Raw genomic sequence first — 23,847 nt, forward strand, 5'->3', positions numbered from 1 at the left:
ATGGTTTATTATACTGGCAATGAAACAGTAGCTCATTATACTGGTAATGAAACAGTAGCTTATTATAATGGTAATGAAACAGTGGTTTATTATACTGGCAATGAAACAGTAGCTCATTATACTGGTAATGAAACCGTAGCTTATTATAGTGGCAATGAAACAGTAGCTTATTATAATCATAATAAAACAATGGTTTATTATACTGGCAATGAAACAGCGGTTTATTATACTGGCAATGAAACAGTAGCTTATTATACTGGCAATGAAACAGTAGCTTATTATAATGGTAAGGAAACAATGGTTTATTATACTGGCAATGAAACAGTAGCTTATTATACTGGCAATGAAACAGTAGCTTATTATACTGGCAATGAAACAGTAGCTTATTATACTGGCAATGAAACAGTGGTTTATTATACTGGCAATGAAACAGTGGTTTATTATACTGGCAATGAAACAGTAGCTTATTATAATGGTAATGAAACAATGGTTTATTATACTGGCAATGAAACAGTAGCTCATTATAATGGTAATGAAACAGTAGCTTATTATACTGGCAATGAAACAGGAGCTTATTATACTGGCAATGAAACAGTGGTTTATTATACTGGCAATGAAACAGTAGCTTATTATAATGGTAATGAAACAATGGTTTATTTTACTGGCAATGAAACAGTAGCTCATTATAATGTTAATGAAACAGTAGCTTATTATAATCATAATGAAACAATGGTTTATTATACTGGCAATGAAACTGCGGTTTATTACACTGCCAATGAAACAGTAACTCATTATACTGGCAATGAAACAGTGGTTTATTATACTGGTAATGAAACAGTAGCTTATTATAATGGTAATGAAACAGTGGTTTATTATAACGGTAATGAAACAGCAGCTTATCATTATGGCTTATTATAATGGTAATGAAATAATTATTATGATATTATCATTATTATTATTATATTATAATAATTATTACTATTATTATTGTAATGAAACAGTGGTTTATTATTATAATGGTAATGAAACAGTTAATGTAATGAATATAATGGTAATCAATCAATCAATCAATTTTTTTTATATAGCGCCAAATCACAACAAACAGTTGCCCCAAGGCGCTTTATATTGTAAGGCAAGGCCATACAATAATTATGTAAAACCCCAACGGTCAAAACGACCCCCTGTGAGCAAGCACTTGGCTACAGTGGGAAGGAAAAACTCCCTTTTAACAGGAAGAAACCTCCAGCAGAACCAGGCTCAGGGAGGGGCAGTCTTCTGCTGGGACTGGTTGGGGCTGAGGGAGAGAACCAGGAAAAAGACGTGCTGTGGAGGGGAGCAGAGATCGATCACTAATGATTAAATGCAGAGTGGTGCATACAGAGCAAAAAGAAAAAGAAACAGTGCATCATGGGAACCCCCCAGCAGTCTACGTCTATAGCAGCATAACTAAGGGATGGTTTAGGGTCACATGATCCAGCCCTAACTATAAGCTTTAGCAAAAAGGAAAGTTTTAAGCCTAATCTTAAAAGTAGAGAGGGTGTCTGTCTCCCTGATCTGAATTGGGAGCTGGTTCCACAGGAGAGGAGCCTGAAAGCTGAAGGCTCTGCCTCCCATTCTACTCTTACAAACCCTAGGAACTACAAGTAAGCCTGCAGTCTGAGAGCGAAGCGCTCTATTGGGGTGATATGGTACTACGAGGTCCCTAAGATAAGATGGGACCTGATTATTCAAAACCTTATAAGTAAGAAGAAGAATTTTAAATTCTATTCTAGAATTAACAGGAAGCCAATGAAGAGAGGCCAATATGGGTGAGATATGCTCTCTCCTCCTAGTCCCCGTCAGTACTCTAGCTGCAGCATTTTGAATTAACTGAAGGCTTTTTAGGGAACTTTTAGGACAACCTGATAATAATGAATTACAATAGTCCAGCCTAGAGGAAATAAATGCATGAATTAGTTTTTCAGCATCACTCTGAGACAAGACCTTTCTGATTTTAGAGATATTGCGTAAATGCAAAAAAGCAATCCTACATATTTGTTTAATATGCGCTTTGAATGACATATCCTGATCAAAAATGACTCCAAGATTTCTCACAGTATTACTAGAGGTCAGGGTAATGCCATCCAGAGTAAGGATCTGGTTAGACACCATGTTTCTAAGATTTGTGGGGCCAAGTACAATAACTTCAGATTTATCTGAGTTTAAAAGCAGGAAATTAGAAGTCATCCATGTCTTTATGTCTGTAAGACAATCCTGCAGTTTAGCTAATTGGTGTGTGTCCTCTGGCTTCATGGATAGATAAAGCTGGGTATCATCTGCGTAACAATGAAAATTTAAGCAATACCGTCTAATAATACTGCCTAAGGGAAGCATGTATAAAGTGAATAAAATTGGTCCTAGCACAGAACCTTGTGGAACTCCATAATTAACTTTAGTCTGTGAAGAAGATTCCCCATTTACATGAACAAATTGTAATCTATTAGACAAATATGATTCAAACCACCGCAGCGCAGTGCCTTTAATACCTATGGCATGCTCTAATCTCTGTAATAAAATTTTATGGTCAACAGTATCAAAAGCAGCACTGAGGTCTAACAGAACAAGCACAGAGATGAGTCCACTGTCCGAGGCCATAAGAAGATCATTTGTAACCTTCACTAATGCTGTTTCTGTACTATGATGAATTCTAAAACCTGACTGAAACTCTTCAAATAGACCATTCCTCTGCAGATGATCAGTTAGCTGTTTTACAACTACCCTTTCAAGAATTTTTGAGAGAAAAGGAAGGTTGGAGATTGGCCTATAATTAGCTAAGATAGCTGGGTCAAGTGATGGCTTTTTAAGTAATGGTTTAATTACTGCCACCTTAAAAGCCTGTGGTACATAGCCAACTAATAAAGATAGATTGATCATATTTAAGATCGAAGCATTAAATAATGGTAGGGCTTCCTTGAGCAGCCTGGTAGGAATGGGGTCTAATAAACATGTTGATGGTTTGGATGAAGTAACTAATGAAAATAACTCAGACATCTGAAATGGTGTTTAGTTTAGATTAAAAGGCCATTCACACAGTTCCTTTATTACCACATTATTAGGGACAACTTCACAGCTGTTTCTTAATGCAAATATTTTAATTGACGAGTCGGCTGCACAATGACCCAACCACAGTGTTCAGACCACTGGTGTCCCAGGTCTTTAACAATCAACACTTTACAGAGTTTATGGAGCAAAAACAGAAAGTTCTGTGGGTGAAAACATCAGAGGGTTGTTGCAGGGCTGACAGGAAAACCACAGTAACTCAAACCACCAATCAGCTCTCAGCATGATGAACACAAAGTCAAACCACACAGCACAGTGCAAGCAAGACAGCGACACTTTATTAGGTACATGTAGAGGAGACGTTGCATTCACTGCCTGGGATAATGGATGTAAAGCTGGTAACCATAATGTGGGGAACATCTAAAAATCAATACTCAGACACTGACGCTAAAAATGCTGCTGGTAATAAAAATTAAGCTGGCCAAAGTCAAAGTCAGAGCAGCGTTCGATACGACGGGATTGCACTGTCTCTCGTTTACGTGTCATGTGATGGTCAGAGCCCTGACTTCCAGGTCCTAGGCGGACAAAGAACTAGTTCTTCGCACCTCGCTGCTCGACTCAGACAGTCAACTATGACGCAGCAGGTATTAAAAATTAAAGACAAAACAGCATGTATACACACACGGTTTGAAACATGTTTCAAACATGTTTGAACTTTGTTGTCTTTACAAAGAACACACAAATAAGTTGTAAGTAAGTTGTTTTTGGGGATTTCAGTGAACGTCACTTCTGAGATATAACACTGCTAACCTCACTAATATACAGTCAAGATGAAAACATACAGTGCATCTGTACAGTATTCACTTTTTCCACATTTTATGTTAATGCAGCCTTATGCCAAAATGGATGAAATCCATTTTTTCCCTCAAAATTATACTCACAATACCCCATAATGACATGTTACAGTATGTCTATGTTGTTGACACAGAAAACCTGTAAAGCTGACTTTTAGTACACAGAACATTCACAAGAGGTATCGATAAGCGGAATCGATAATGGCATTGATATTGATAAAATCTTATCAATACCCATCCCTACTTAAGACAATAAGCAAATTTAAAAGACACATCAATAAAAATATACATCTAAAATATTTGCAGATAAGAACCAAATAAAATGTCAGAACGCTGCTAGTTGTGCAATAGCCATTTTAGAAAGGAAGGTTCTTAATTTAGTTTTAACAAGACCCAGGTCTGTGGCAACCACAGAGAAAGTCCGGTCTCCTCAGGGGCAGTATCTGGACCTCAGAACCTCTAGTGTACATTGGTTAGAAGATCTCAAAACTCTGGTTTTGTACATAAGTACATAAGTATTCACAGTCTTTGCCATGAAGCTCAAAATTGAGCTAAATTCAGTTGAGTTGACATCATTTGGAAAGACAGACACCTGCCTACATATAAGGTCCCACAGTTGACAGAGCATGTCAGACCACAAACCAAGCATGACGTCAAAGGAATTGTCTGTAGACCTCTGAGACAGGATTGCCTCAAGCACAAATCTGGGGACGAGTACAGGAACATTTCGGCTGCTTTGAAGGTCCCAATGAGCACAGTGGCCTCAATCATCTGTAAACTGAAGAAGTTCGAATCCACAAGGACTCTTCCTAGAGCTGGCCGCCCGTCTAAACTGAGCGATCGGGGAGAAGGGCCTTCATCAGGGAGGTGACCAAGAACCCAAAGGTCACTCTGTCAGAGCTCCCAAATTCCTATGTGGAGAGAAGAGAACCTTCCAAAAGGACAACCATCTCTGCAACAATTCACCAATCAGGCCTGTATGGTAGAGTGGCCAGATGGAAGTCACTCCTTAGTAAGAGGCATATGGCAGCCCAGCTGGAGTTTGACAAAAGGCACCTGAAGGACTCTCAGACCATGACAAAATAAAATTCTCTGGTCTTCATATATCCTTTGGTATTTTGTATGCCTTCACAGATCATATAAATAATCATGGTAGGCTGCCATGGCCAAAAATGCCAGGGCAATTTTTTTGGTCCCAGTCCAGCCCTGCCCTAAGGACACAGTGAAGATATCAAAGGAGTGGCTTCAGGACAACTCTGTGAATGTCCTTGAGTGGCCCAGACAGAGCCCAGACCTGAATCTGATTGAACATCTCTGGAGAGATCTGAAAATGAGCGTTAGTCTCACCCTTATTATTACTGGCAATGAAACAGTGGCTTATTATACTGGCAATGAAACAATGGTTTATTATACTGGCAATGAAAGAGTAGCTCATTATACTGGTAATGAAACCGTAGCTCATTATAACGTTAATGACACAGTGGCTTATTATAACGGCAATGAAACAGTAGCTTATTATAATGGTAATGAAACAATGGTTTATTATACTGGCAATGAAACAGTAGCTTATTATAATGGTAATGAAACAGTGGTTTATTATACTGGCAATGAAACAGTAGCTCATTATAATGGTAATGAAACAGTAGCTTATTATAATGGTAATGAAACAATGGTTTATTATACTGGCAATGAAACAGTGGCTCATTATACTGGTAATGAAACAGTAGCTTATTATAATGGTAATGAAACAGTGGTTTATTATACTGGCAATGAAACAGTAGCTCATTATACTGGTAATGAAACCGTAGCTTATTATAGTGGCAATGAAACAGTAGCTTATTATAATCATAATAAAACAATGGTTTATTATACTGGCAATGAAACAGCGGTTTATTATACTGGCAATGAAACAGTAGCTTATTATACTGGCAATGAAACAGTAGCTTATTATAATGGTAAGGAAACAATGGTTTATTATACTGGCAATGAAACAGTAGCTTATTATACTGGCAATGAAACAGTAGCTTATTATACTGGCAATGAAACAGTAGCTTATTATACTGGCAATGAAACAGTGGTTTATTATACTGGCAATGAAACAGTGGTTTATTATACTGGCAATGAAACAGTAGCTTATTATAATGGTAATGAAACAATGGTTTATTATACTGGCAATGAAACAGTAGCTCATTATAATGGTAATGAAACAGTAGCTTATTATACTGGCAATGAAACAGGAGCTTATTATACTGGCAATGAAACAGTGGTTTATTATACTGGCAATGAAACAGTGGTTTATTATACTGGCAATGAAACAGTGGTTTATTATACTGGCAATGAAACAGTAGCTTATTATAATGGTAATGAAACAATGGTTTATTTTACTGGCAATGAAACAGTAGCTCATTATAATGTTAATGAAACAGTGGTTTATTATAATGGTAATGAAACAATGGTTTATTATACTGGCAATGAAACAGTAGCTCATTATAATGGTAATGAAACAGTAGCTTATTATAATCATAATGAAACAATGGTTTATTATACTGGCAATGAAACTGCGGTTTATTACACTGCCAATGAAACAGTAACTCATTATACTGGCAATGAAACAGTGGTTTATTATACTGGTAATGAAACAGTAGCTTATTATAATGGTAATGAAACAGTGGTTTATTATAACGGTAATGAAACAGCAGCTTATCATTATGGCTTATTATAATGGTAATGAAATAATTATTATGATATTATCATTATTATTATTATATTATAATAATTATTACTATTATTATTGTAATGAAACAGTGGTTTATTATTATAATGGTAATGAAACAGTTAATGTAATGAATATAATGGTAATCAATCAATCAATCAATTTTTTTTTATATAGCGCCAAATCACAACAAACAGTTGCCCCAAGGCGCTTTATATTGTAAGGCAAGGCCATACAATAATTATGTAAAACCCCAACGGTCAAAACGACCCCCTGTGAGCAAGCACTTGGCTACAGTGGGAAGGAAAAACTCCCTTTTAACAGGAAGAAACCTCCAGCAGAACCAGGCTCAGGGAGGGGCAGTCTTCTGCTGGGACTGGTTGGGGCTGAGGGAGAGAACCAGGAAAAAGACATGCTGTGGAGGGGAGCAGAGATCGATCACTAATGATTAAATGCAGAGTGGTGCATACAGAGCAAAAAGAAAAAGAAACAGTGCATCATGGGAACCCCCCAGCAGTCTACGTCTATAGCAGCATAACTAAGGGATGGTTTAGGGTCACATGATCCAGCCCTAACTATAAGCTTTAGCAAAAGGAAAGTTTTAAGCCTAATCTTAAAAGTAGAGAGGGTGTCTGTCTCCCTGATCTGAATTGGGAGCTGGTTCCACAGGAGAGGAGCCTGAAAGCTGAAGGCTCTGCCTCCCATTCTACTCTTACAAACCCTAGGAACTACAAGTAAGCCTGCAGTCTGAGAGCGAAGCGCTCTATTGGGGTGATATGGTACTACGAGGTCCCTAAGATAAGATGGGACCTGATTATTCAAAACCTTATAAGTAAGAAGAAGAATTTTAAATTCTATTCTAGAATTAACAGGAAGCCAATGAAGAGAGGCCAATATGGGTGAGATATGCTCTCTCCTCCTAGTCCCCGTCAGTACTCTAGCTGCAGCATTTTGAATTAACTGAAGGCTTTTTAGGGAACTTTTAGGACAACCTGATAATAATGAATTACAATAGTCCAGCCTAGAGGAAATAAATGCATGAATTAGTTTTTCAGCATCACTCTGAGACAAGACCTTTCTGATTTTAGAGATATTGCGTAAATGCAAAAAAGCAATCCTACATATTTGTTTAATATGCGCTTTGAATGACATATCCTGATCAAAAATGACTCCAAGATTTCTCACAGTATTACTAGAGGTCAGGGTAATGCCATCCAGAGTAAGGATCTGGTTAGACACCATGTTTCTAAGATTTGTGGGGCCAAGTACAATAACTTCAGATTTATCTGAGTTTAAAAGCAGGAAATTAGAAGTCATCCATGTCTTTATGTCTGTAAGACAATCCTGCAGTTTAGCTAATTGGTGTGTGTCCTCTGGCTTCATGGATAGATAAAGCTGGGTATCATCTGCGTAACAATGAAAATTTAAGCAATACCGTCTAATAATACTGCCTAAGGGAAGCATGTATAAAGTGAATAAAATTGGTCCTAGCACAGAACCTTGTGGAACTCCATAATTAACTTTAGTCTGTGAAGAAGATTCCCCATTTACATGAACAAATTGTAATCTATTAGACAAATATGATTCAAACCACCGCAGCGCAGTGCCTTTAATACCTATGGCATGCTCTAATCTCTGTAATAAAATTTTATGGTCAACAGTATCAAAAGCAGCACTGAGGTCTAACAGAACAAGCACAGAGATGAGTCCACTGTCCGAGGCCATAAGAAGATCATTTGTAACCTTCACTAATGCTGTTTCTGTACTATGATGAATTCTAAAACCTGACTGAAACTCTTCAAATAGACCATTCCTCTGCAGATGATCAGTTAGCTGTTTTACAACTACCCTTTCAAGAATTTTTGAGAGAAAAGGAAGGTTGGAGATTGGCCTATAATTAGCTAAGATAGCTGGGTCAAGTGATGGCTTTTTAAGTAATGGTTTAATTACTGCCACCTTAAAAGCCTGTGGTACATAGCCAACTAATAAAGATAGATTGATCATATTTAAGATCGAAGCATTAAATAATGGTAGGGCTTCCTTGAGCAGCCTGGTAGGAATGGGGTCTAATAAACATGTTGATGGTTTGGATGAAGTAACTAATGAAAATAACTCAGACATCTGAAATGGTGTTTAGTTTAGATTAAAAGGCCATTCACACAGTTCCTTTATTACCACATTATTAGGGACAACTTCACAGCTGTTTCTTAATGCAAATATTTTAATTGACGAGTCGGCTGCACAATGACCCAACCACAGTGTTCAGACCACTGGTGTCCCAGGTCTTTAACAATCAACACTTTACAGAGTTTATGGAGCAAAAACAGAAAGTTCTGTGGGTGAAAACATCAGAGGGTTGTTGCAGGGCTGACAGGAAAACCACAGTAACTCAAACCACCAATCAGCTCTCAGCATGATGAACACAAAGTCAAACCACACAGCACAGTGCAAGCAAGACAGCGACACTTTATTAGGTACATGTAGAGGAGACGTTGCATTCACTGCCTGGGATAATGGATGTAAAGCTGGTAACCATAATGTGGGGAACATCTAAAAATCAATACTCAGACACTGACGCTAAAAATGCTGCTGGTAATAAAAATTAAGCTGGCCAAAGTCAAAGTCAGAGCAGCGTTCGATACGACGGGATTGCACTGTCTCTCGTTTACGTGTCATGTGATGGTCAGAGCCCTGACTTCCAGGTCCTAGGCGGACAAAGAACTAGTTCTTCGCACCTCGCTGCTCGACTCAGACAGTCAACTATGACGCAGCAGGTATTAAAAATTAAAGACAAAACAGCATGTATACACACACGGTTTGAAACATGTTTCAAACATGTTTGAACTTTGTTCTCTTTACAAAGAACACACAAATAAGTTGTAAGTAAGTTGTTTTGGGGATTTCAGTGAACGTCACTTCTGAGATATAACACTGCTAACCTCACTAATATACAGTCAAGATGAAAACATACAGTGCATCTGTACAGTATTCACTTTTTCCACATTTTATGTTAATGCAGCCTTATGCCAAAATGGATGAAATCCATTTTTTTCCCTCAAAATTATACTCACAATACCCCATAATGACATGTTACAGTATGTCTATGTTGTTGACACAGAAACCTGTAAAGCTGACTTTTAGTACACAGAACATTCACAAGAGGTATCGATAAGCGGAATCGATAATGGCATTGATATTGATAAAATCTTATCAATACCCATCCCTACTTAAGACAATAAGCAAATTTAAAAGACACATCAATAAAAATATACATCTAAAATATTTGCAGATAAGAACCAAATAAAATGTCAGAACGCTGCTAGTTGTGCAATAGCCATTTTAGAAAGGAAGGTTCTTAATTTAGTTTTAACAAGACCCAGGTCTGTGGCAACCACAGAGAAAGTCCGGTCTCCTCAGGGGCAGTATCTGGACCTCAGAACCTCTAGTGTACATTGGTTAGAAGATCTCAAAACTCTGGTTTTGTACATAAGTATTCACAGTCTTTGCCATGAAGCTCAAAATTGAGCTAAATTCAGTTGATTTGACATCATTTGGAAAGACAGACACCTGCCTACATATAAGGTCCCACAGTTGACAGAGCATGTCAGACCACAAACCAAGCATGACGTCAAAGGAATTGTCTGTAGACCTCTGAGACAGGATTGCCTCAAGCACAAATCTGGGGACGAGTACAGAAACATTTCGGCTGCTTTGAAGGTCCCAATGAGCACAGTGGCCTCAATCATCTGTAAACTGAAGAAGTTCGAATCCACAAGGACTCTTCCTAGAGCTGGCCGCCCGTCTAAACTGAGCGATCGGGGAGAAGGGCCTTCATCAGGGAGGTGACCAAGAACCCAAAGGTCACTCTGTCAGAGCTCCCAAATTCCTATGTGGAGAGAAGAGAACCTTCCAAAAGGACAACCATCTCTGCAACAATTCACCAATCAGGCCTGTATGGTAGAGTGGCCAGATGGAAGTCACTCCTTAGTAAGAGGCATATGGCAGCCCAGCTGGAGTTTGACAAAAGGCACCTGAAGGACTCTCAGACCATGACAAAATAAAATTCTCTGGTCTTCATATATCCTTTGGTATTTTGTATGCCTTCACAGATCATATAAATAATCATGGTAGGCTGCCATGGCCAAAAATGCCAGGGCAATTTTTTTGGTCCCAGTCCAGCCCTGCCCTAAGGACACAGTGAAGATATCAAAGGAGTGGCTTCAGGACAACTCTGTGAATGTCCTTGAGTGGCCCAGACAGAGCCCAGACCTGAATCTGATTGAACATCTCTGGAGAGATCTGAAAATGACTGTGCACTGACACTCCCCATCCAACCTGATGGAGCTTGAGAGGTGCTGCAAAAAGGAACAGGCTAAATCGCCCAAAAATAGATGTGCCAAGCTTGTGACATCATATTCAAGAAAACTTGAGTCTGTAATTGCTGCCAAAGGTGCATCAACAAAGTACTGAGCAAAGGGTGTGAATACCTATGCACACGTGATTTCTTTGTTTACTATTTTTAATAAATTTGCAAAAATAAAAAATAAAAAATTTTCACACTGTCATTATGGGGTACTGTGTGTAGAATTTTGGGGGGAAATGAATTTCATCAATTTTGGATTAAAGCTGTAACATAACAAAATGTGTAGAAAGTGAAGCGCGGTGAATACTTTCTAGACGCACTGTACATATCACACACAAAAGAAAATAGTTTCTTAAAAATAGTAAATGGCATTTGTAATATTACTGTTTCATCTGTCATGATTAAGGATGCCATGACTTTAGCTCTCATGACTAAAAGATGGATAAATTGGAGCACTGAATTTCCACCAGTTTCCTAACAAAGAGGTTGAAAATAATCCAACGTGACCACATGTTCAAATGTCAAAAATCCAAAATTAGTAAAAAAAATTTGTAATTCTGATCAAAAACACACGAGGACCCAAATACACAGAGCGTGAAATCCCAGAGGGACATGGCATGCTATCCCAGTATATAGTGGGACTGAACCTATGACATTCTGCTTAGGGGTGGGCGGTACAAACGGTATAAGCGGTATGTGATAAAAATTTGGCCCACGATAGAGATTTTCTTTATACCGTCATCCCACGATAGGTCGTGACGTCATCAAAGTACGACACGCTTTGCCTACTGGGACCTGCTACAACGAGGAAGCCACAGCGGTGGGGAACAGTGGCTGTGAGCAGTGAGCGTGTGGAGGAGATGGAAGACAAAGAGCTTGTCAAAAAAACCAGTGCAACGTCTATAATATGATCATGGTTTGGATTTAAAGTGTTGGATAGTGAACAAAACAACATAATCTGCAAAATATGCAGGGCAACCGTGATAGCAAAGAGAGATAACACAAGCAATCTCTTCTACAACCTGAAGTCAAAACAAGCTATTGAATATGAGGAAAGCCAAAGAATGCGTGATGTGCCACAAAAACCAAGCCAGTCTTCTTCGAGTGGGAAGAAAAAAGCACAACAGGTGTCTATCGCCCAGGCATTTTCAAAGGGCATACCATATGATAAAAAAGCCAGCAGTGGATTGAAATAACTAATTCTATCACCATATTCTTGTGCAAAGACATGGTGCCTTTTCAAACTGTGGAGAAAAGCGGCTTTTTAGGCATGGTCAAGACGCTGGATTCACGATACGTGGTGTCAAGCCGCAAGTATTTTAGTGAAGTTGAGGTTCCCAAAATCCACGCCGAGGTCCGAAATCGAGTGGAAAAGGAGCTCTCTGTCATTAAACATTGCACAAGTACCACGGACTTCAAGTCGTACGATGGACCCCTATATAAGCCTCACGATCCACTTCATCGATGACGAGTGGAATTTGTGCAGCAAATGCCTGCAAACCGTGTATTTCCCCGAGGATCATACAAGGGAGTCTACTGCCCAGGGATTAAAGGAAGCGCTCGACTCGTGGGGACTGAACGAAGAGTTAATGGTATGAATCACCACTGACAATGGTGCCAATGCTGTTAAAGCAGTGTGACTGAATGATTGGACACAACTTCAGTGCTTTGGCCACAGGCTTCACCTCGCTATCAGTAAGTTTCCCTGATATTTATAGGTTAATATTTTTTGTATGATACATGGGAACTGGTAGCCCTTAACCCTTTACCTACTGAGGCTATAAATGGACGATTGTTTATAATTTTTTATTATAGCAATAAAATTAAGAAATAATGTTCTATGTTTGTGTGCTTTGGTACCCTTTTCCAAGAGTACCTGTATTTCAATTATATTACACCTGATTAACCCTTTATCTACGGCGATGGCGCCCACGCCATATTTTCCATATGCGTATTTTTTTTACCGTAACTCCGCCATAGTTTGTCCAATCCGAATGATTCAAAGTGCATTGTTAAGTTAACACCAAGGGCTTTCCAATGATATATGGTGTATTATGGTAAACATAAGCCTGTGATGTCATCACGCAGAGGAAAAACACAGAAGTTTCACACTAGTGCGCTGCTGATTCTCATTACCGTAAGTTCTCATGTAAGCCCTCAATCTGAAAAATTTCAACACTGACAGCAAGCCAAGAACCCGTGCTTTCCAACAGTATGCTATATGTTGCATACGTTATGGTAAAGTGCGCTCGGTGACTTTTGAAACCAGGGAAAGTATGAAAAAGAGCGCAAAAGTGACAGAAAAGTACAGAGACAGACAGCAAACATAAATGTAGTAATTTTTGAGGAAAAGGCAGGGTGTTTGTAAAATTGGCCTCTGTCTTCAGCCAGACAGAAACTGTTACAAACAGTACCACACTGACAATGGACTGATGTAGTTTAGATCTAATTTTGATTCTTGGTTATATATTTGTATATAGTTTGACACTTTATTGTTTTATTCATATTGTATAATTTTGCACAAAATGAGTGATCAAATGAGTGATTTTATTGCACATTTTAATAATACAGATAATAATTGATATATTTATATATAGTTTTGCACTTTGTTGTTATTCATAGTCTGGTTCTGCACTTTAAAATTGGTTACTTTTTGCATATTTTCGCCTTGTAAAATGTTTACTTTTGCACTGTTTCTGCACTGTTTCTGAGTTCTAGACACACAAAATTAATTATTTTGATTGTAAACACGTACAGCTTCCTGTTAAAAATGTGAAATCCAAACTTCCTTTACATAATCATTTTTCACTAAAAAACTGAAAAAAAAATCAAGTTCGTTTTTGTGTTTTTTTCTCATTTTAAAAGCTAAAACTTACATATAATGTGTATAAATAGTTAAGTGTAATATCATGAGGAAAAATGTCTGTAGGTTAGATTTAACACAATAGGTGTTCAATGCATTAGGTTATAAGTCAACTATAAAGTGCCTTGTCCTTATTATTGCACAAATAGCCCAACTATTTTTCTGACAATATATGTTTCATCTAGGATTAGAGCCTGGTGTACAGAATTAGTGTATACGTCGTAATTGAAACAGTTTTGTTAATGTAGCTGGACTAATTTTTTTAACAATTTTGTTTACAGAGGCGAGCGTGAAAGAGCCCCGGATAGACCGTGCAGTAGGCTTGTGTAAGAAAATTGTGAGTGCATTTTCTTACACTAATAAACGAAGGAAGGCAATGACCAAAGTCCAGAATGAGCTACACCTGCCTCTTCACCGCCTCATTACAGAGACGCCGACAAGATGGGGATCACGGCAACAAATGATTGAGCGAGTACTAGAGCAGGAGAAAACTATTTCACAAGTCCTGAAAGCTGACAAAAAAGTCAGACACCTGATGCCTACTTGGCAAGACATTGATGTCCTTGAGTCGGTGAACAAGGCCCTTGCTCCACTGACTGAGTTCACGGATGCACTCTCTGGTGAAGACTACGTTAGTGTGTCCTATCTAAAGCCTGTACTCAATCTCTTGAACAACAGGGTCCTGTCTTCAGCTGAGGACGACACAGAACTGACCAAGCAGATGAAGAGGTCCATTCTCCAGTATTTAAATGAAAAGTACTCTGACCCTGCCACCGACGACCTGCTGGATATGGCCTCCCTCGTTGATCCACGGTTTAAGCTATCGTACGTAGCCGACGACCGTAAAGAATATTTGAAGACTAAAGCGGTGGCAGGAATTCAAGGCCTACTGGAAAAGCAGACACAAACAGCTTCACCTCAGATTTACCACCATCTGCCAGCGCAGGAGCAGCTGAAGAAGTTAGAGAGCCCAAGAAGGTTAAACGCAGTTTGGGCAGCTTTTTCAAAAAGGCACCAGTCGCAGCTGCTCTCCCAGACAGAGATGCCATTGAAGTAGAGCTACAAAGTTACCTCCAGGCACTGGATATAGATGGAGAGGCTGACCCATTAGACTGGTGGAAGCTGCATGAGGCTAATTTTCCAAGAGTAGCAAGCCTGGCTCGGAAATACTTGTGCATTCCAGCTACCAGTGCCCCGTTAGAAAGGGTATTTAGCACTGGTGGGAGTATTGTTACATGCCACTGTTCTGCACTAAAGCCAGAGAATGTGGACAGACTTGTGTTCTTGTCAAAAAAATCTGCCATAAACTGTAACCACTAATTCTCAGTTTGCCTTTGTGATATTTTTGCATATACATGTTTAGTCTACCTCTAAAATACCTAAAGCTTTTTGTTTTGCACTCCATTTGAAGTAATTTTGTGGTTAAATACATTGTTACCTGTTTACTTTAAGTTTTTTATTATTTAAATTTAAACTATTTATACGCCTTATTTGGTTGTTTACATAAGGAAAGTGAAGGGGAAAAAGTTGTATTTTGCACTAAAGTATACTCAACAAAAATATAAACGCAACACTTTTGGTTTTGCTCCCATTTTGTATGAGATGAACTCAAAGATCTAAAACTTTTTCCACATACACAATATCACCATTTCCCTCAAATATTGTTCACAAACCAGTCTAAATCTGTGATAGTGAGCACTTCTCCTTTGCTGAGATAATCCATCCCACCTCACAGGTGTGCCATATCAAGATGCTGATTAGACACCATGATTAGTGCACAGGTGTGCCTTAGACTGTCCACAATAAAAGGCCACTGTGAAAGGTACAGTTTTGTTTTATTGGGGGGGGATACCAGTCAGTATCTGGTGTGACCACCATTTGCCTCATGCAGTGCAACACATCTCCTTCGCATCATCCATGAAGAGAACATCTCTCCAACGTGCCAAATGCCAGCGAATGTGAGCATTTGCCCACTCAAGTCGGTTACGACGACGAACTGGAGTCAGGTCGAGACCCCGATGAGGACGATGAGCATGCAGATGAGCTTCCCTGAGACAGTTTCTGACAGTTTGTGCAGAAATTCTTTGGTTATGCAAACCGATTGTTTCAGCAGCTGTCCGAGTGGCTGGTCTCAGACGATCTTGGAGGTGAACATGCTGGATGTGGAGGTCCTGGGCTGGTGTGGTTACATGTGGTCTGCGGTTGTGAGGCTGGTTGGATGTACTGCCAAATTCTCTGAAACGCCTTTGGAGACGGCTTATGGTAGAGAAATGAACATTCAATACACGAGCAACAGCTCTGGTTGACATTCCTGCTGTCAGCATGCCAATTGCACGCTCCCTCAAATCTTGCGACATCTGTGGCATTGTGCTGTGTGATAAAACTGCACCTTTCAGAGTGGCCTTTTATTGTGGGCAGTCTAAGGCACACCTGTGCACTAATCATGGTGTCTAATCAGCATCTTGATATGGCACACCTGTGAGATGGGATGGATTATCTCAGCAAAGGAGAAGTGCTCACTATCACAGATTTAGACTGGTTTGTGAACAATATTTGAGGGAAATGGTGATATTGTGTATGTGGAAAAAGTTTTAGATCTTTGAGTTCATCTCATACAAAATGGGAGCAAAACCAAAAGTGTTGCGTTTATATTACAAAGTTTTAGCAACGTTTTCATATTTTGTGTTATATAAGTGAGGGGAGAAAGTAATATTTTGCACTAAAGTGATGTTTTATTTTTAAATTTACATTGCCTTAAGTTACAAAGTTTTTGCAAAGTTTTCATATTTTGTTATTTATATAACACAAAAGTAAAAAAGAGAGTTTTTTTTTTTGTTTTTTTAACAAAATTTTCAAATATGTTCTTGTAATTTTGCACAATAAATTTTGAAGAAGCATTTCTTGACTTGGGTTATAATATAGAAAACCACTTCCTACCAGAATGCGTTTATGGTGTACCCATTCCGAAACGGTTGAAATTCACACCTAATTATACCGCAATATATACACCGTCTACCGTCTATGGTTCAAATTATATTGCAATATACATTTTAGGCCATATCGCCCACCCCTAATTCTGCTGTGGTTCCATAATGAGGCACCAGCATTCTTTATCTGTTCCTACCAATGTTGTCGGTGGAGATTTTTGTCCTTCATTATGACACGTGTAATGAGCCACATTAGCACAATCATAACAGACGTGTTGGATCACGTGATGATGAGCTGAAATGTTTGGCACATCAGGACTACCAGCAGGCAGCGTCAAAGCCGACAACGTGGCATGAAGATGATGGAAAACATACCTTCCCAATGTAGTAGAACGGGAACCAGGACAGGAAGATGTCGGCAAAGAATTCAGCCACGCTGAATAGTCCGTAGACCACCCAGTATGTCAGCCACTTAGTGTCGTCATCTTTGGTGGCACTTTCAATGGCCTTGATTCTGCAGAAGAACAAGAAACCATGTAAGACACTCGTCCGTTACATCAAGTATACAGTACGATCAACATTAACCCTCTGGGGTCCGAGGGCATTTTTTGGACAGTTCACCTGCCTGGCATAAATGTTTTATTATTGCTGTTAACAGCTCTCCCTGCATCCCACAATCAAGTTTTATGTCTCTTTTTTCAGGACAACCTGTGCTTTCAGAATATATATGTTTTTTGTTGTGTTTCATAAGTGTAATAAAGGTTTACAATCAATAGGCAAGGAAAAAATAAAGCAAAAAATAATTTTCCACACACATTTATTCAAAACACAGCAAACTATAACAAACAACTGTTTTGACACTTTATAAAAGGTAATTTGAGGTCTTGTGTGAAAGACTGTACAACAAAAAGGCTCAAACAATAAACACAAATGCACATTTTGAACAATATATACAAAATGGTCTCTGAGTTTTGTTATTTTGATATGGTAAACAGTGCTTTACGCAGAGAAAGCAACAGAGTTATCCAGTAACATTCACATGCAAATAGCAGAGCAATCCTGATAGTTACACACTCTTTGTTTGAGCATGTGAGATTGTCATCAGAGGCTCTCCGTCTGCTCACTTTCGCTGTGCGTAATGGCGCAGGGTGCACTCAGTATGTACTAATAGTATGTACTCATTGCAGCAGAGCCGGCCCAAGGCATACGCCAACTACGCGGTCACTTAGGGCATCCACGCCACCAGGGGGCCACGAGAGCACCGAGACGTTGTGATAAAAAACTAAATATATACAAGAAATTAAAATAATATTGAAAAATTTAAACAAAATTGTATTACACCCGAAAAAAATCAATTCATTTTGACAAAATACCAATACTAGGTTAATTGATGCCTCCTGTTGGCGGCTGCCACCGTTGGGCAAATTTAGATGCACCGCTTGGGTCAGGTGGTCGATGACTAATCGTGAGGAATGAAGTGAGTGAAAGTCATGTCTCAGAAAATAAATTATCCCTCTGGAGCGGAGAAAAGAAAAAAGAAGAAGTTGGAAGACGAGAAAAAACAAGACAAAGGTAGGTTTGCAATATTACAATTTTTGTTGTCATTATTTGCGAAATGCTCCGTTCGTTTAGTGTCAAGTGCTTTAGGTGTCTTAAAGTCAGAGGCGATTGCTCTAAGACTGCAAGGGAAGCTCAGCTTCCCCTAAAATGTAAAAAAATAAGTGATCAAATATATACTACTGTTGTGTGTACATGTCATTGACTAAATATGCGCTACAACGCGCTCAACTTTTGTTCAGAATCAGCTTCTTATCACTGGTATCGACACGGCTTTCCTCTCACTCAAACCCGCAGCTTCACAGTGCTTTAAACAGTGTGGACGCTGAGCGTCCAGACAGAGTTCAATAGCGACACAAAGACACAAAGCTTTGTCCCGCCCATCGGACGCACAGCGTGTCTGGGGGTCTATGGGGCAGTGGGCTGGCCTCGGCTGGCCCGGATGCTCAGCTTCTGCATGATGATTGGATGAACTGTCTGAGGCTGAATCCCTTTTTGATTGACAGCGAAATGAGCGAATCAGCGATCTTTTGGTGTAAACATCCATGGGAGCATTTTCATTCTGTTCTGAATTGAACCGGAGACTTTCCTAATCCTCTTAGCCGCATTTTCTTTGTTAAAAACGACTAGCGACAAATCGAGCTTCTATTTCTGTTTTTTTTTTTTGTAGCAGCTTGTGTTTGGAGACTGACTTCTATCTCAGTTTCTGTCCCTACCGAGCAGCGGGTGCTGCTGAGCTCCTCCACCGTCACAAAGCGCTCACAGGCGGACAAACTTCATACTAGCCTTGCGCCAGTCCCAGCTAGCGAGCTAGCTAGGTAGCAAGCTGCACATAATGGCAGACAATTTGAATGTTGTGGACCGGATTTTGGCGAAGCCATTTGATAGGCTTCCTTACGAAGAAAAACGTAGAGTTAAACAGCAGGGCAGATCAACTCCTCAGATTAAGTTGGTGCAAAAGGTGGGGAAAAGTAGCTCAGCTCTCAATGGTTTGCAGGCCAAAGTTAAAGCAATAGTCCCAGTGCAATGTTTGTGCATTGCTATGCACACACATTGCTGTTATGTTGTGGATTTCTATGTTCATTTTGGAGATTATTTAAGTATTTAATTTTGATTACAGTCTCCTGCCTGCTGATGTTACTTTCAAATAGTTAAAATAATGAGCTATACTTATACATCACTCTGTATGTAGAAGTTAATTAAAACATATTTATGAGTTTGCTACCCATTTAAGGTTAAAAACAAGAATGACACCTGTATGATGTAAGATAATTACAAATAATGCTAATGATTGTGGGTACGTTACACACATAACTGCAGCCTATGGAATAATGAGGCATCTGGTGCTGATGTGATGGTAGGGGGGCCCCAAATGAAATTCTGCTTAAGGCCCCATAAAGGCTTGGGCTGGCCCTTCATTGGAGCACCCAGGGGGCTATTCAAATGGGCCAACTAGTAACATATCACTCCTGAAAACGATCTTTGGCTTTTCACGTGAGGTAAATCTGCCCTACGATTGGATTTTGGAAAATCATGTGACAGTGAACCAATTCCGATTGGACACTCACATTGCGCACGTCATCACACAGCTTCTACGAGGAGTACAAAGATGGCCAATGGCAGGCTCGAAAGTCCGTGGAGTTAACTTTTCAGAAAAAAAAAAAGAGTAAGTTTCTATCTCATATCATTAAAAAGTAATTTATATTTTAGTAAAGCTTGGTCTTAGCCATCGTATACGATGGCGTCAGCCCCAGAGGGTTAAAATAGATAACGGTGTCCGTCAGTTTTTCTGGCTGTCTGTCTTCCACGCAACTGGGCAAATGTTTTGTGTAGATGTGTGGCACTCAGGGTCACCACAGCAGATCTAAATGTTGATTTGGCACAAGTTTTACACCGGATACTCTTCCTGACACAACTCCATATTACATGGAGAATCAGCAGGTGTGGTCTTGAACCAGGAACCTTCCGCAGTGGAAACAAGCGCGTTTAACCGCTTGGCCACAAGCCCCATTAACTTGGACGCGTCGTCAGTAAACTCACATGTACATATGACACAGGCGGACTGATTGCACAGGGACAGCGGTTCAATATGAATGTGTGGATTGTACACTTTCAGGTTCAAATTTCTGAAGAAAAAGGTAAGTTATTATGACGGAGCCTCGAGAATTCTAGCATCGCGTTTAAGGTTGCATTTTGGAGTTTTCAATGCATTCTTTTCAGAACAAAAGGGTCAATACGAGCATTGTGTTGAAATATGAATCACTGCATCTCCTGACTAACTAACAAACCAACCAACACATGACGGTTGCTAGCTTTGGTGATCAACCTCATACAATATCCAGGTTCTTCGGACAGCGTGTTCAGATGAATCCCTCTGGATCACAAAACGTCTAAATCCATCCTGCACATTAAAAAAAAAGCATGGAAGTGATTTTGTGGCACATCTTGAGATGAATCCATGTTCTTTTGACCACTTGTATGAATTGGGGCATTTCAGTTGAATTCTATGAGCACACAGTGTCTGACAAGAAAAGCTGTGAACATGTGACCAACATGCACGCTGCGTGCACACTCCCCAGCTTCACATGGGTTTTGAACAAAAACAACTACAACTGAGGTTATGGACCGATCACAGCATAATATGCTCTTTGATGCTGCTGGAGGGGGCGGGGCTTTGACATAAGCACTGTGTCACGCATCTGATTACACGAAAAGTATTTTTGACATCGGTGCATTAAAGGGAAGAGACACATCAAAGACAGAGACAGAAACGCCTTTAAATGGGAACAAACTGAACCGTGCGTCTCTCCCGTGCAAGCAGCAGTTCTTTCGCTGCGTGACATGTCACAGGAGTGGTAAAATGAGCTGTTTCAGTCCTAAATTTTGTGTGCGGCAGGAGAATTTCTCCTTGCACAGTCACAGACTTGTGGGATTTGGTGGATGAGTCACAAACCTCATCCAGCTGTAACGCTAAAAGGTTGATTAAAGCAGATTTTGCACAGTTAGACCACTTTAACTTCAGGCTGCAAATGATTTTTGTTTGCTGTGTTGGTTTATTTTTGTGCTGAAGTGTCGCTGTATAAAAGCTCTTCTGTTCTCTGAGAGTCACAGGGTTCTGCTCCGCTTGGGAATAGATGTAATCCTTCGGCTATCCGTGCGGATGAGAGGCTCCCTGTGTTAGAGCTTCAAATGTAAACGACGAGAAGCCGGAAACATTAAGATGCTGGAAATCTGCGGCTCATTTCTCCGTCCACAAACTGCTTCAGGGCCAGATTTAATTTTCTCAGAATTTTAGATGATATTCTGTTTATGACGTGATGCAGCTTTTTTTTTGGCACATAATAAAAAAAAAAATCTGCACTAAATGAGAAGAAAACTTCTTTATAAAACACTTATCGTATTTTCTGGAGTATAAATTGCACCTTTTTCTGTATCATCAGCTCTTTAATTTGGGATTTTTGTGCATTGATGTAATGTACTTTTTCTTACTGGCATTTATTCTTTTATTATGAGAGTTTATTTTGTTCAGTGCTTTGATTCCTGGTAAAGTCCTGTAGAAATAGTCATCAAATGTATGATTTTTTTGGGGTCACACCAGAGTACAAGTCATAGAAACTCCCAAACTAAGGGAGAAAACAAAAACAAACTGCAACTTATACTCCAGAAAATAAGCTCATCAATATTACGGTCTGCATGTTTTCTCGTACTTCCTGTTGCAGCGTGGTGACTTGTCATTTCAGAAGCCACAGTCCGGTCCGTTCAAAGTTGAGATGATAAGGGCTCTTGGGAAACGCCTTCAGTCCCCTAGAGCTCCTTGCGAATGGCAGAACCCTGACATCAGTGTGTGAGTGCGTCTGTGTGAATGTGAGGCATGTGTAAAGCGTTTTGAGCATCTGGCGCAGATGGAAATGTGCTATATAAATGCAGACCATTTACCATTTGCCAAGATGAAGATGATGGATCTGTATTAGGACACAAATACATCTCGCCCCATTAACCATCAGGGTTCGCTATGATGCTGTCAACGTCATCAAAATACGTTGATTACAGCAGACCACCATAGTCTAATAGTGGGGGTAAAAATGGTAGGCGTGACGCAAGGATGTCAGGGGCTGGATGATTCTGGCGCGTGGTTCTTGATCCCGGGTGGGACACCGGCCCGCGCACTCGGTAGGTTTTTGTACCATCTGGTGTTGGGACCAGAGTATATGCCCTAGATCACATGCTCACAGGGCTGCTTGGTGCACACCTGCAGAGAGGTTTGATGCACCCACTTGATGGCTATGTGGCGTTTGGTCAGCACAGTCGCTTTTTGCCTCCTTGAAATTGATCTATCTTTTGTACTCCGCCCTGCCGCAGGGCGACACCTGCAGATTTGGGGCCATGTGGCACTGATGCAACTCATCCCACTCATTCATGACTCATGTTATTACACACACACACACACATTACGTCGACCAAACTCTAGTCTGCACATGTTGGAGTCATCGCACACACGCACACACACGTAACTCGCCATCTCTTCCTACAGCCCTTCAGATCTCTATGACTGCTGCTATCATCATCAGCACTTCCCCTTTAAAACATTTTCTTCCTTCTTGTGGTTTCCTCACAGTCCTTGTTAGAGACTGAATCATCATTTGTCATTGTTTGTCTGAAGCTGTCACATCAAAACAAAAAGAGAACTGCAGCTGCAATATTAAAGACAAACTGACATTTTTTTTAAAAATCTGGAGCCTATTTTTTTTTTTTTTTTTTTATCATTTTGGGTTCAACTTTCACTTGGCACAAAAACCCTTGATTTCAGTATTTCATTTGATCATTAAACCCATTGCAGCTATACAACGTAAGCATGCGGGGAAAGCTAAAAACATCACAAGAAAATACTTCTTGTCGCCATTGATCGCCAAACACGGGAGAGCATGCAAATTTCACACAAAGACCCCAGGTGGGAAGCGATCCCATGACCTTCTTGCTGTGAGGCAACAGTGCTAACCACTAACGCACCATGCCGCCCGATGGGTTAGAGTCTGACAATTTACCCAGACTGACAATAAATATGAGTAATTAAGTCAAAGTCAAGTCAAAGTTTAACTTTATTGTCAATCAAGCCATGCAACAGTACATTACACAGAAGACTGAAACTGCGTTTCCCCAGACTCCAAATGTGCAGTAACAGAGGCTAAATTAAACATACAACTAAATATAAACTGGACATCAGACATCACTGGGACATAAAATGCAAATAATATCAGTAACAGAACAACAATCAACACGACATACAGACAACAGTGAGCATACATTTCCAGGGCTGTCATAGTGTTTCAGAATGTAGGTATGTTATTGAGGTATGTTACTGGAGTGCAATACAAGTACTGAGTACGACAATATAGGTGCAATGTGGCAAAAGTGCAGAGTAGCAGCATGGAGGTGGATAAGTTTGTAAAGTTTTTTGTTTTTTGTGCAAATGAATGTGCATAAAAGTAGTTTAGTTTGTAGTGTGTGTGCGTGTGTGGTGGGGGGGGGGGGGG

The 23,847-nt window shown here is 39.8% G+C and overlaps 1 protein-coding gene across 1 annotated transcript in view; it reads right to left on the reverse strand.

Moving 5' to 3' along the window:
* Nucleotides 1–23,847, reverse strand: part of reep5 (receptor accessory protein 5) — a 42,552-nt gene that overhangs the window by 6,276 nt on the left and 12,429 nt on the right. The window contains exon 3 of the mRNA XM_034192292.1: nt 17,135–17,273. Coding sequence (XP_034048183.1) covers nt 17,135–17,273 — 139 coding nt within the window. The remainder of the gene's footprint in view (nt 1–17,134; nt 17,274–23,847) is intronic.

This window comes from Thalassophryne amazonica, chromosome 17 (assembly GCF_902500255.1).
Source record: "Thalassophryne amazonica chromosome 17, fThaAma1.1, whole genome shotgun sequence".
NCBI lineage: Eukaryota > Metazoa > Chordata > Actinopteri > Batrachoidiformes > Batrachoididae > Thalassophryne > Thalassophryne amazonica.